The 12585-nt window shown below is 39.5% G+C and overlaps 1 protein-coding gene across 1 annotated transcript; it reads right to left on the bottom strand.

Moving 5' to 3' along the window:
* Window positions 1-455: 455 nt before the first annotated feature.
* Window positions 456-10909, bottom strand: LOC148158367 (excitatory amino acid transporter 3-like). The gene is made up of 13 exons (XM_088007044.1): window positions 10852-10909; window positions 8922-9062; window positions 8562-8654; window positions 8344-8455; window positions 8009-8051; window positions 7855-7917; window positions 6360-6547; window positions 5982-6089; window positions 4497-4619; window positions 4207-4401; window positions 3949-4083; window positions 2382-2486; window positions 456-582 (listed from the first exon to the last, which is right to left on the bottom strand). Exons 1-13 carry the CDS (start codon window positions 10907-10909, stop codon window positions 492-494), a joined length of 1455 nt encoding a protein of 484 aa, XP_087863170.1. The 3' UTR covers window positions 456-491.
* Between the last annotated feature and the right edge of the window lie 1676 nt (window positions 10910-12585).

Raw genomic sequence — 12585 nt, 5'->3', positions numbered from 1 at the left:
ACACAATGAAATGATCCAAATAATACTAATAATAATATAAAAAAAACAGCTAACGCAAGTAATTACAGGTAGTAAAACCGTGAGGCTTTGGAAGTGGGAGAAAATCAAGTAAAGAAGATGAAGAACTGTGGCAGCTCTGATTGATAGTGAGGAAACACTGGAGAAATATTTCTATTGTCAAAGATTCATTTTATAAAAACAGTAACGTCCACATAGTAAACACGCCAAATGCATACAACAAAAACTCTAGAATAGTATTAATGAATTAGTGATTATAAATAAATATTTTCAAAGTTGCAAAAACAGAAATAAAATAGAAACCAAATACAGATGAACAAACTGCTATGGCACCGTCCTGCTAGCAACGACTAGAGTCAAACAAGGAAATGATCCAGCTCAGACATCCCAGGATGCTGACATTCCTGTCCTGAGGTTTAATACATTGGTGTTAATATGGTGCTGAGATGATCCCCTTATTTAGATGAAATGGATCATAAGGAAGAGGAAGGGATGGTCTCTTCATAGGGCTCCAAACAAAATAAGTCCAGCTTGAGGTCCTTGTGTGAACGTATCCTTTCCAAGCTAACAGGCGAAATGGAAAACATGGTTAGTAGTGATCTGGACAAACTGTGTCCAAAATATCTCACGTCTTTCTACTCAGTGGAAATGACTTATAATAGTTTACATTCTAGATATATACTATATTACATTACAGGAATTTGAGCCTATATTTTACTCAACATTTCATAGAAAAATACTACTAACTGAAGAGGCTCTGAACCATTTAGAGCCTTTTTATGTGGCTTTCTGGGTGAATAATACAGAGAACACTGACATAGTTCAGAATTGGATGTGCACGATGTTGACAAAAGTATACACTCATCTCCCTTCACACACACACACACACACACATACACACACACCCCCACACACACACACACACATGCATACACACAAAGCTGAGCAACATCCTAATCCAGTGTTTCTCAACCCTGGTCCTCACTGCCCTCCTGTCCTGCATGTTTTAGGTATTTCCCTTCTGCCACACATCTGAGTTGTATCTCTGGGCGAATAACAGGCTTCTTCAGTTTTTGATGGTCATGCAATCATTTGAATCAGCTGCTGTGGAATAGAGGCACATCTAAAACATGCAGAGCAGGGGGGTGGTGAGGACTAGGGTTGAGAAACACTGATCTAATCTCAATCCAGGTGGTTACATATGATGTGAGCAAACCGGTAAAGTTCTTCTACCCCAAAACTTACTCATCTATGTTATGGAACCTGCTTTGTGCACTGGGGCACAGTCATGTGAGAACAGGAACATTTTCAAACTGTTCCCACAAGGATGGGAGCTTGAAATAGTAAAAAAAAATGCCTTGGTGTGATGAAGCATTAGGAGTTAAACAAATGGGCTGAGTCTGGCTTCTGGTGAACGCTCCCAAATAATGAATCCCACCCCGCCTTCATGTACAACTCAAACACTGCTGACAGATAAGAGCTGTTGTCCTGACTTCTAACAAACCCCGTTGTTGGGACATCAACATTTTCACATCAGTGAGAACGCGATGCAGCTTCCGCAGAGTAAAACATAAAAAGCAGGACTAAATCACAAAACAGCATTTAATACAGAAAACGAATTCAACAATCCAACAAGAAATTAAATTAAATTCTGAGTGCATAAGTAGACAATCTCCTGTTACAATTAGAGGATAGTAATTTGAAACAGTTATTCTGTTCACCAACAACCTGTTTGTTTGACCCTTTATTGTCCTCCATCTTCTTCCTAAAGACAGAAGATGAAATAGACTATATGCCAAGTGTGCTGGGTTGTTTGATTTTTACTTTTCTTTCCTCAGACAAAAGAAATATAGAGTTCATTGGAGTTGGAGAGGGAGCAGTTAATTTATTGGCAGTGGTAATAGCTCTTTGGAGGACCTGTTTCTTTGGGCGTTGGCAGCTAGAATATGTGAAGACACTCTCAAAGCAGATGCAAAGGACCAGAAGAAGCTCTTGGGAGAGATGGTTTGTCTTCCAGAGTTCAGGGAGGAAAGCTTTACTGCATTTTTTAAAAATACTTTTGAGGCAGGATTTGGAACCCTAGACAACATGTCCACACTGGTCTAGAGTCCAGCAGACAACACGTAATGTCTGGAAGTAGTGTACAGGTGGTATCCTATCATGGTACCACGTTCAAATTCACTTCATGCACAAGTTCCTTCTGAGAGCACCCTATTTGTTCAGCCTCAGTGCTGGATTTCATCAACCTGTAGCAATGAGAATCACTGGAGAGCCTGAATTGGTCGATTTGGACAAGGAAGTGAATACTTTCAGCAACATTATGTCTTTGCAAATGAACACCTCATTTTAATGATTTCATTTACCTTGACAGTTTGTCCAGGGTCAGGAGCTCATCCAGGCACAGATGATTGATGAGAGCCAAACCATAACAGTCTCCTAGCACATTGACCACGGTAGTGAAATGGTCTCTGAAGAGCACATAAGAGGAGAATAAATATGCGGCCAGACTCAACTTTGTTTTTCTCGAAGGTTTTCTGTCCCTCACTCTACAACAACCAGATGCACCAGGTCTCCAGAATCAATCATTGCTACACAGGTTCTCCCCACAAGTAGAAAACTCAAGCCTCGTTTTCCATGCAAACAAAAACGAGTCTTTTCGTTTGCAGAAAAAAACCGAATAGAGTTGTTTGTGCATCTCTATTCAGTCTCAATGAGTCCTTTTGCTGCTGTTCTAGCTGCAGCTTGTTGGGCTATGCCCTGGACGAAAATAACTGCAAGCTTTCTGATAGCAGACAAGTGTAACTCCATCCAAAATGACTACATGAGTTGATGGTTAACCACATACGCTGTGTGCACAATTACTAAGCAAGTTGTAGTTTTGAGGATTAATTTCATTATTGAACAGCTACAGAACTCTCGGTCAATCCAACCCGTTTGAGAAGGGCCCACAAGCTCTTTATGCAGTCTAGGTCTGGTGAGGAAGGGGGCCACTTCATTATTTTTTCATCTTTAAGATCTTTACCGGCTAGTCACATAGTGGAGTACTTTGATGCATGTGACGGAGCATTGTCCTGCATAAAAATCACGGTCTTCTTGAAAGATGCAGACTTTTTCCTGAATCTCTGCTTGAAGAAAGAATCTTCTAAAAACTGGCAGTAGGTTTGGGAATTGATTTTGAATCCATCTTCAACCCGAAAAGGTCCAACTGGCTCATCTTTAATAATAGCAACCCATACCAGTACCCTGCTTTTACCTTCCTGGCGTCTGATGTAAAGTCTGTTTTCAGATATGTCTTGGTCCAGTCTTGATGTTTCAACTTATGTGTCCCGTTCAGTGGTGGTCGGGTTTCAGCCGTCCTTACCTTGGCCATGTCTCTGAGCTCTGATCATCTTGTACCTCCAGGCCCTCCAGGCAGGTTGCAGTTCTGGAACATGACAGCACTGGAAGATAACGGGATCCCAGTAGCTTCACGTTTGATTCTTCTCAAATCTTTCTTAATTAATTTACTCCTTTTTTTTCTCAACATGTTTCTCGCGTCCTTTTGACTATTTGCAGCAAAATATTGGATGGCTCCGTGATCACGGCCCAATATCTTAGCAGTTTCAAGAGTGCTGCATCCTTATGAAAGACTTTTTACAATTTTGAACTTTTCAGAGTCGCTTAAATCTCTTTTTTGGCTCTTTTTGCTTGAGGAAAAGAAGCTGCCCAATAATTATACACACCTTGATAAAGGGTGTTGATCTCCTTAGGCCCACACTCGCTCATTAAACAAATGCACACCAGCTGATATGTTTATATTCCAAAAGCATTCAAGATTGTACAGCTTGGAATTGGAAAATATCCATAAAAATGATGATATGGTCAAAACTAAAACTTGCCTAATAATTGTGCACACAGCGTAGTAGGTGATGAGTATCAAGTTAAACTTACAGAAACCACTCGAAGACCAGAAGAAGGGTGGCATCATGTGCAGGCAGTCCCACAGCCGTCAAAATTAGGATAGTGGTTGCAGATCCCGTTGCTGGAACACCTACGGCTCCAAAGCTTGAAATGCAACTGGTCAAGCTGCAAACCAAGCACAATCTCCATGAGCATTTCTGTCTCAACTTCAACATACAACTGTATCCCTCTTAAGAATGCCAGCATGCAACTTTTCTCAGTTCCAGGTACTTCTAGGAAGAAGCTTACCCAATGGTGATGATCTGGCTGACGTCCAAAATGATGTCACTTGTCTGGGCAATAAAGATGACAGCGACCACTTCATACAGCGCCATGCCGTTCATGTTGATGCTGTTGACTATTGGCAACACTAGCCGGCAGAGTCTCGTATTGACCTTCACATTCTGTTCACAGCAGTCAATGGTGACAGGCATAGTGGCGGCACTTTGGCAGAAAGCACATCCTTTATTGGTAAACCGTTTGTATGGGGAAACTACAAAAGTGTCGCACTCTGACAACAAACAAACAGAACATTTCACCTGGACGCCATGATCACTGAGGTAAACAAAGCCCTGGAAACCTGGATGAAGATGAGAAAGGGGTTCCGTTTGGTGAACACGAAGTAAATCAATGGAAGAACAAGAAAGGAGTGGATTGCAAGTCTGAAAGAGACAACAAAGTCATGCTCACTGTTAAAGTCATTCAACGAAAAAAATATTCACTCGCCTTCAACTTTGACACTTTTTGGCAGTTCAATGTGTTTGGGGAGATTTTATATGATATACTAACACACAGTAGTGTGAAGTGTAAGGAAAATGATGCATGGTTGCACAGCAACATCTATGAAGATGTTTGTGCATCTCTATTCAGTCTCAATGAGTCCTTTTGCTGCAGTTCCAGCTGCAGCCTGTTGGGTTGTGTCTCCACCAGCTTTACGCTTTCATAGAAACAACACTTGCACAAACAAATAGCGCCAGCTCAGTCAGACTGGATGTTGCATGTGAACACAAAGCTTTCTACAGATTGGATATAGGTTTGAACTTTTACTATGCCATGAATACGTTTTTATCTAGATCCTTGAAAGTTGTCTTTAGAGTCGTGCTGAAGGAAGATGAGTTTCTTTGTCTCTGTGCAGGTTCCTCCAGCTTTCCCCCAGTGTTAATATTCATTCAAATGTTTTCACACAATGTATTTACAATTCCACGTCTTCTGTGGTATTGCATTAGGATGTTTTCTATTATGAGTGCACACATTTAGTCAACCCCTTACGTATATTTGTATTACTAATTATTTTTTGTTTTGCTGAGTTTTAAAGGACTCGTGGGGGAGAGGACTGGGTTGGAAAGAAGCCAGGAAGTGGATCAGTCCATCAGGCTGCTGGAAGCAGAGAGGCAGATGCTGAAGAATCTACCTCTCTCTCTACTAATAGCACAATTGCTAAAACATATTTGGTGTTAGGTTGTTTTATTTTTTTACATTTGTATTGTAGTCAAAATGTGTTGGTTTGAATTAGCTGTTTATGTTTATGCATTTTGTTTATATTTATGTCTGTGTCTCCTTCCCCAACTCCTCCTCGTTTGTGTAGGCTAGTCTTTGTGTATAAATTTCCCTGTGTGTTCATTGGTTTGTTATCCTGAGTTAGGCTTGCATTATTTGATATTTTCTTTTGGGTTCATTTTTCTAAATTTTTGAGATTTGCTTTTTAAGGGCTTTTGTTTTAGAAAACTAAATAAAGAATTGGTTGGACTGTAACGATCTTCATGATGCCGTTTGTTCACCAGCAAACATGACAAACCTCTTAGGACCAGAACTTCTGGAGCAAGCTGCTTTAAACTGGACTGAAAATGATCATAAGAACTGATCTTTGCTGTGTATTCATCCTCTGAGCATAAAGAAGGAGTAGGAGTGGTACTGCACTGTTCTGTAAATACATTCAAAGCAATTTCTCTCCTTTTTATGTAGAGTTCAGTGGTGTCACCTCAGGAGCAGTGGAAACAAAGCTGAAATAGACAAGGTGGACATACCCCAGAAAAATTACCCCTGTAAGTCTGACAAGTTTAATGATAGCTCTCCAGTCTTTAACAGCCAACACGTGCTCCACGACCAGGAACAAAAGGCCGATTGGCAAGTACCTGAAACAAAGAACAGTCAAAAAATTAAAAAAAGGTTAAAGAAAATGGGTGTTCCAAAATTATTTCAACTCCCTGTTTGTTAATAATTAAAAAAACAAAAACAAAAACAAAAAAAACAGCTTCCTTATGCAAACTGGAATCACATCTCAGAGGTATGGTCCCAGTGATTTGCCCTTGTGTCTGACCTGAACTAATTAAGATCATTTTTTTGAATATTAAAAATGAACCTAATTTGGTAAAAGAGAGAAATGATGCAGTGCTTGATCTTACCACAGGATCCAGTTGAATATGATTTTTATTGCAGTGTTGACGCTTTTAATGAACGTCACGGTGACTTTGGCCTGGCCTCCCACATTGCTTAACAAGATGCCAATGGCAAAAGACCAGATGATCAGTCCTAGCATGTTGGTACCAGCGACATAGCCGCCCTTCAGTCGCGTCTCAATGCCATTGTGCACCTAGAAACACAAATGTGCTGTACCTAACTCTCTAAGAGCAGTTTTATAGGAGTACAGCGCATTGTTGGACAGTACATATCACTTTTTCACAATACGTCACACTAAAGCCATAAACTTTGATGCATTTTATTTGCATTTACTTTGTAAAATACCAATCCAAAGCACTGCATAATTGTGAGATGTAAAATTTACATGTAAAAATCTAAAAAGCATTTGTGTATTTAGCTAAACTTTATGCTGTAACTCCTTCATTAGCCAATGCATATCCAGTTATCCTCAGGTGTGTTTATTTGCCTTTCTTCTGCGGGGACAGGGAAGCTGACGGATGGAGCTATGTCCAGGAAAATTCAGGTTTAGGTTCAGATTTATTCATGTCTTTAATGGGTAATTGATGTTACAGTAAGTATAACAACTAAAAGACAAAGTATCAAAGTTAAAAAATAAAAAACAAAAAACTTATCAAAAAAGACATCAAATATAAATCAATACGTAATAAGAAGAGTACAGCAGTGTCGACCGACAGTTCATACAAACACTAACAATCAGATGCAAGTCCCCCTACCTTGTCTTGCACTAAAAAGAGAAATTGCAGTAGGGACAAAGGAGTGCTTGTACCTGTTACTGTTCATACTAAGAAGTCTGAGCCAGAGGCCAAAAGGCAGAAACTGGAACTCCGCATGTAAAGGGAGAGATTTGTCAGCAAGAATGGCATTAGTTTTCCTTACGATCTGTTTATAGGACAAATTTAGGGTGAAAATGAGGACATTCGCCTTGCAGCAGAACAGCCACATTCAGTCCATATCTACAATGGAATGGTTTAGGTGAAAGCATGACCAGATTATGGCTCCCTGTAGTCAAATCCAGGCTTAAATACAACAGAAAATCTGTGGCAAAATGTGAAAAGTGATGTTCCTCGCTCTTCCCAAAAAAACGTATTGTTGGGTCAGCTGGTTTTGTCTTAACCCACAGGTGTTTTTTCATGGTTGTTTGTCTGTCTGTTCCCCGGTGATGTATACCTCCTCACACCCAATGACCATACAGAAAGGCACGTCTGTCCCTCAGGTGGGGTGAGAACAAGCACCACCTCTCTCTTCACGTTTTAATTTGAAAGAAATTTAAAGCCGTCCACCGTTTTTCTTCCTCTTCACAATAAGGTACCCTTTTGTGTTGGTCTACTGTTTTAAATCTAAACAAAATACAGTGACGTTTGTGGTTGTAATGTGACAACATGTGAAAAAGCTCAAGGGATATAAAGACTTCGGGAAGGTGCTCTAGAAAAAGAGCAAAGATCAGAAGAAAATACTCACTGCTGTTAGATCAAGGGAGAGGTTAGAAGTTTGGATTTTAACCTGAACAATCTGTGTCTTGTACTGCAAGAAAACAAAAAGAAACTTTTTTAAAACTTTCCAAATCAAACATAGAAAGTTGCACAGTGAGTTGTGGAGCTGAATAAAAACATACCTGTTCGTAGAAAGCCTGAACGAAGCTCTCTGGAACCATGTTCCTATGCGAGTCAATGGAGAGTCAGACAAAAAATAAAATAAACTTGCGACCTGTCCAGGGTGGACCCGCTTCTCACCCAGCACCCCTCGCAACCCCACTAGGGATGGGCGTGTTAGATAATGGATGGATGGAACATGAGGATGTTTTTTTTTTCATAATATCAGAATTTCACATAAACCAAGAAAGTTTTAATTTATGATGGTCAGAGATAACAAAAATTTCTATTTTAACTTCTTCAGATCACAGCCTGAATATGCAAACCAGCAATTGTGTATAAACACTTGTCTTCTCACCTAATAAGATCCATGAAAATCACATGCATAGAGGAGGACGGCATATCTGTGTTAATGGTTGTGCCAGTTGTGTGATCCATACCAGGCTCGGTCAGGAGCACAAGGCTCATTCCTGCAACACAAAGTCACAGGCAGTAGGTCAAAACAATTACACAATACAATTACACTATGACTGTTTTGATAAATCTGTTAAAATGTGCTGCCCATTATAAAGTCACCAAGAATTACGGCCAGAATGGTACAGCCACAGATGTACATTGTTGTGTAGACGGCTGTTCTTCCAGGTAATCTGCTGTTTATTCCAATTACTCCTGAGAAAAGAGATCAGAACCAGAAGTTCACCTGGTGCCTGAGCAATGAGCAAGATAACACACAAATGTCTGAACTGATCTTCATCTTTCAACACTTTTTAGCCACAACAAATAAATGGTAAAAATGTCAGATAAGTCTTATATATACAGTCAAGCGTTTTGAGCAACATTGATACAGAATATCCACAAAAGAAGTGAGCATCTTTTACATCTATTTCTCTAACATTTTACAAGTTAACACATAAAGTGTCTGTATTTTTAGCTTGCCTGTAATCACACTTGTCACAATGAGAGGGACAGCAAATAGCTGAAGCACGTTGAAAAGCAAATCTCCTGGGAGTCTGATCCACTCCATTTGAGCTTTCGTTACAGGAACCATAATCCTCACCAAAAACCCAATGCCTAACCCTACGAAGGAAAAATCACAAATATAATAGATATAAGATAAAACATAACATCAAGATGTAAAAACAACCTTACTTTAGATAGACTTCATAACAGTCATGAAAAATAAATGGGGGTGCTTTAACATAAATGGTAAATGATATATTTAGTAGATATGTTTTCTAACATATTAAAGCTTTAATTGGGAGCAATATTGGCCAGAGAGCGCAGAAGACACAAAAAAAACATGTGAAGCTAACCAGAACAACTTCAGTTTAGACGCAATTTTTTTTTTTACCCTTTGTGTGGTGCAACAGGGTGGCACTGATCCAATGTGAGCTTTACAAGATTCATTTACTTTTTTGGTGGTTTCGGGAACTGATGGTCTGACTGAACAACCCTCTGCTTTCCTGCAGCTTGTCTGTGTCATTTGTTCCAGTCCTCGTGAGCGGCACACTAAGACGCCAAAAGGGTTAAATGAAATGGCTTCAACATAAGCAAAACTTAGTGACGGCGTAAGGAGCCATTGGGAGGCCCCCTAAGTGGAAATGTTTTTTTTTTTTTTTTTTTTAGTATTACATTAACAAAAACACATTATATATTATTATAAAGTTGTGATTTTTTTTAATAACATTTGACCATGTAGAAATCATTTTTCATACTGGCAAAAAGAAAAAAATAAACTGCTCTTGGGAGCCCCCTTGTGGCCACCCGAGGCCTCGCTTCACTATGAGCTGCAGTGCAGCATGTTCTTTCTCTCTATGGAACCATTTCATCTTCTTTTATTCTTTTATTTTCAGCAGTTTTTCCACCTATTGCTCTTTCAGTGGCCTTCTTCCCCTGTTACCTGCCAAGTTCTCTTCTTTCTTCTCTTGCCTCATTTTTTTCTTTTTTGCCACCAAACAAGATTTTGTCTCTACTTTTACATCCTCTGTCGTATGCAATTTGCAAGCATTATGAACTTTAAAAACTGCCAATCTAAGAAGGATATAATAAATTGAAATGAGAAATAATGTAGAAAATTCACATAATCAGTGATACGAAGAAGTCTTATTCTCATTGTAACTTTTTTGTTTTGGGATGTCACAAACAGGTATAATTGGGCCAGAAAAAATGATAAGATATCAGAAGATTTGGATTTTCAGTACATTGGTAGGAATAAGTTAAGATGTAATATTGAACAGCTTAAACAGTTTTATTTTGAAGGTTATAAGCGTAAGTGGGCAGTTGATATCTTTCATAAGCCAAAATTACCTTCTTATATTTTATTAATTGATGCCTTTAGTCTTGAGCCATGTGCATCATGGAACAAAGATCTATGTGCGCCCAGTTTAGATCTGGCACTTTGCTTTGGAGACCGGACGTTTCCGTTCAGTCTCAGAGGACGACCGAAGACGTTCTCTGTGTGATTTGGGGGAAACTGAGAGTGAAGCACACCTTTTGTTTTACTGTCCTTTGTACTTGAGTTTGAGAAATGATTTATTTACTAAAACACTTGATGTTTATCCAGATTTCTTTCTTGTATTTAACTGATGGAGACAAAAATGCGTCACTTATGTAAATATTTTGTGTTTCAGTTAGCACAGTTTATTTTGAAGGCCCAGCACCTTAAAAATAGGACACTTTTTATTTCAAGACTATTTATGTGTGTCCACTCGTATATGTATTATTGTGTCCTGTAAGCCCATGTGGGCTGGGCACCTGTGAGAGGGTGCACGACACATATGAAAATAAAGTCTATGAAATAGACTTCATGAAATAAACAATAAGAAATCACAGGATGATCAGAAGTAGAAAAAAAGTTAGTACTTGCCTAAGGCAATCATCAACAGGGTAAAACCCTGAAACAGGCTCTCCTTCAGTATAATCATTTCACGGTGGTCCAGTGAGCTGAGACATATGGGCCAGTCTATCACAGCCGGTAAAGAGAATCAGTTACCGTTTTGTGGCCAACGCTGTGTAACTGCATGACATTTGTCCCCCTTTTTAAAAAATGCTCTGAAAAAAATGTATTTGGTCTCCATGGGTACCTTGGTAGAATAAATAACATAATACTTTAGAAATATTTTTTTTTAAAAATACATTAGATTCTCAGTAATTTGCCGTGCTTGAAAACGAATCACGTTTCCATTGAATCGGTTTGATTGATTCATTTTTGCTCAAACAGTGTTCAAGTGATTTATGACGTTTCTGGTTTAGGAAGATCTTATTGTTCATGTTGGCATCTGAGTTCTGGGATTCCATTTTTTTTTGGAAAATGCAGACAAAGACTTGCATGGTCTCCTTGGATACCTTGATTTTGGTTCAAATATTCTAAGCAATGTTTATAATATATATATTTTTTTTAATGAAAAAGATAATGCATGTACAATGAGCAGATCAGACCCAGAGGATCTGAGTGGTTTGGACGGTTGATACAACAGCAACGGGTCTTTACTGTATTTTGGTGCAAAGCCCTTAAGAGATTTATAAACCAAGAAAAGTATTTTAAGGTTTAGTCTCTGAGCTGAAGATTTTCCCTGTGCTCTCATAATTCTTCTGACCCTGCCACAACAGCTCTAGCTCATGTCTCCTCCACGGCTGGCAACCACACAGCTTCAATCAAATCCTCCTCTTTCAAACACCAATTTACATCTTGGTACTTTACCCCCATCAGAGTCTTGACGTCCCGTCACGAAACAGGTCTTACCGTCCCCCTTTCAAAACCAAAGGAGACACAGCCTTTCTTTTTGTTCGTGTGGCTCCAGGACTTTGGAACTTCCTTCCTCTTAGATGGATCTCCACCTTTGCGTATTTATAACCTGTGTAAATAAACTTTTGCTGATCCATTTTCTTGAGTTTCGTGCATGTGGGTCAGAAACCTTAAAACCACGATGCCTGTCTCATCACTTCATGTGTCAAAGAACAAAGAGGAAATATTGCCAGGAGAAATATGAGGGCAAAGACCAACCAGTTCACCACTAGAATGAATCCTCTGTCACACTGAGCCAGAGGTGTCAGAGAGGACTTAAACTCCATCATGTGCATTTGTTGACTTTATCAGGGAAACAAACTGGAAAAAAACAAACCTTCCTTGACTCTGTCCAACAGCCATTTTATTTTGTCTTTCCATACATACTTTAAATAAGTAGTTTTTTTTTTTTATCTAGATCACTAAATTTGTTAATAATTGCATGGCCAAAGTTAAACCTACAACATTTTGACGCTCCAATGCAAGAACCTCAGCCCCAGCCAGAGCTTGAATCACAGGAGGAGGTAGATTTAGAGGGAAGGCATGAAGTCAGCGGTAGAAAAACTAGAGCAAGCAGAGTCCAGTTTTCCAAAAACGACTGCACAGGCCCCAGGTATCCAATCTCGACAGCTTTCTACTACAGATGAGAGAACAAGAGTTCGAGTTTTCCTTAAGACGTTCCGTCTGCGGCCGCTCCGGTGGGTCACCCAGAAGACCAGCAGGGGCCGGCTAGATGATCCTTAAAGCAGGAGTAAGCAGACAGCCATGGTGGCTCACACGACCTTCCATTTTGACCCTGTGGCTCCCTCTACTGGT

This window comes from Poecilia mexicana, unplaced genomic scaffold, assembly GCF_051168715.1.
Source record: "Poecilia mexicana isolate PSO_F unplaced genomic scaffold, ASM5116871v1 scaffold_7, whole genome shotgun sequence".
Lineage (NCBI taxonomy): Eukaryota > Metazoa > Chordata > Actinopteri > Cyprinodontiformes > Poeciliidae > Poecilia > Poecilia mexicana.
Note: the sequence above shows the minus strand (reverse complement) of the source record. Positions and strands in the feature narration are given on the sequence as shown.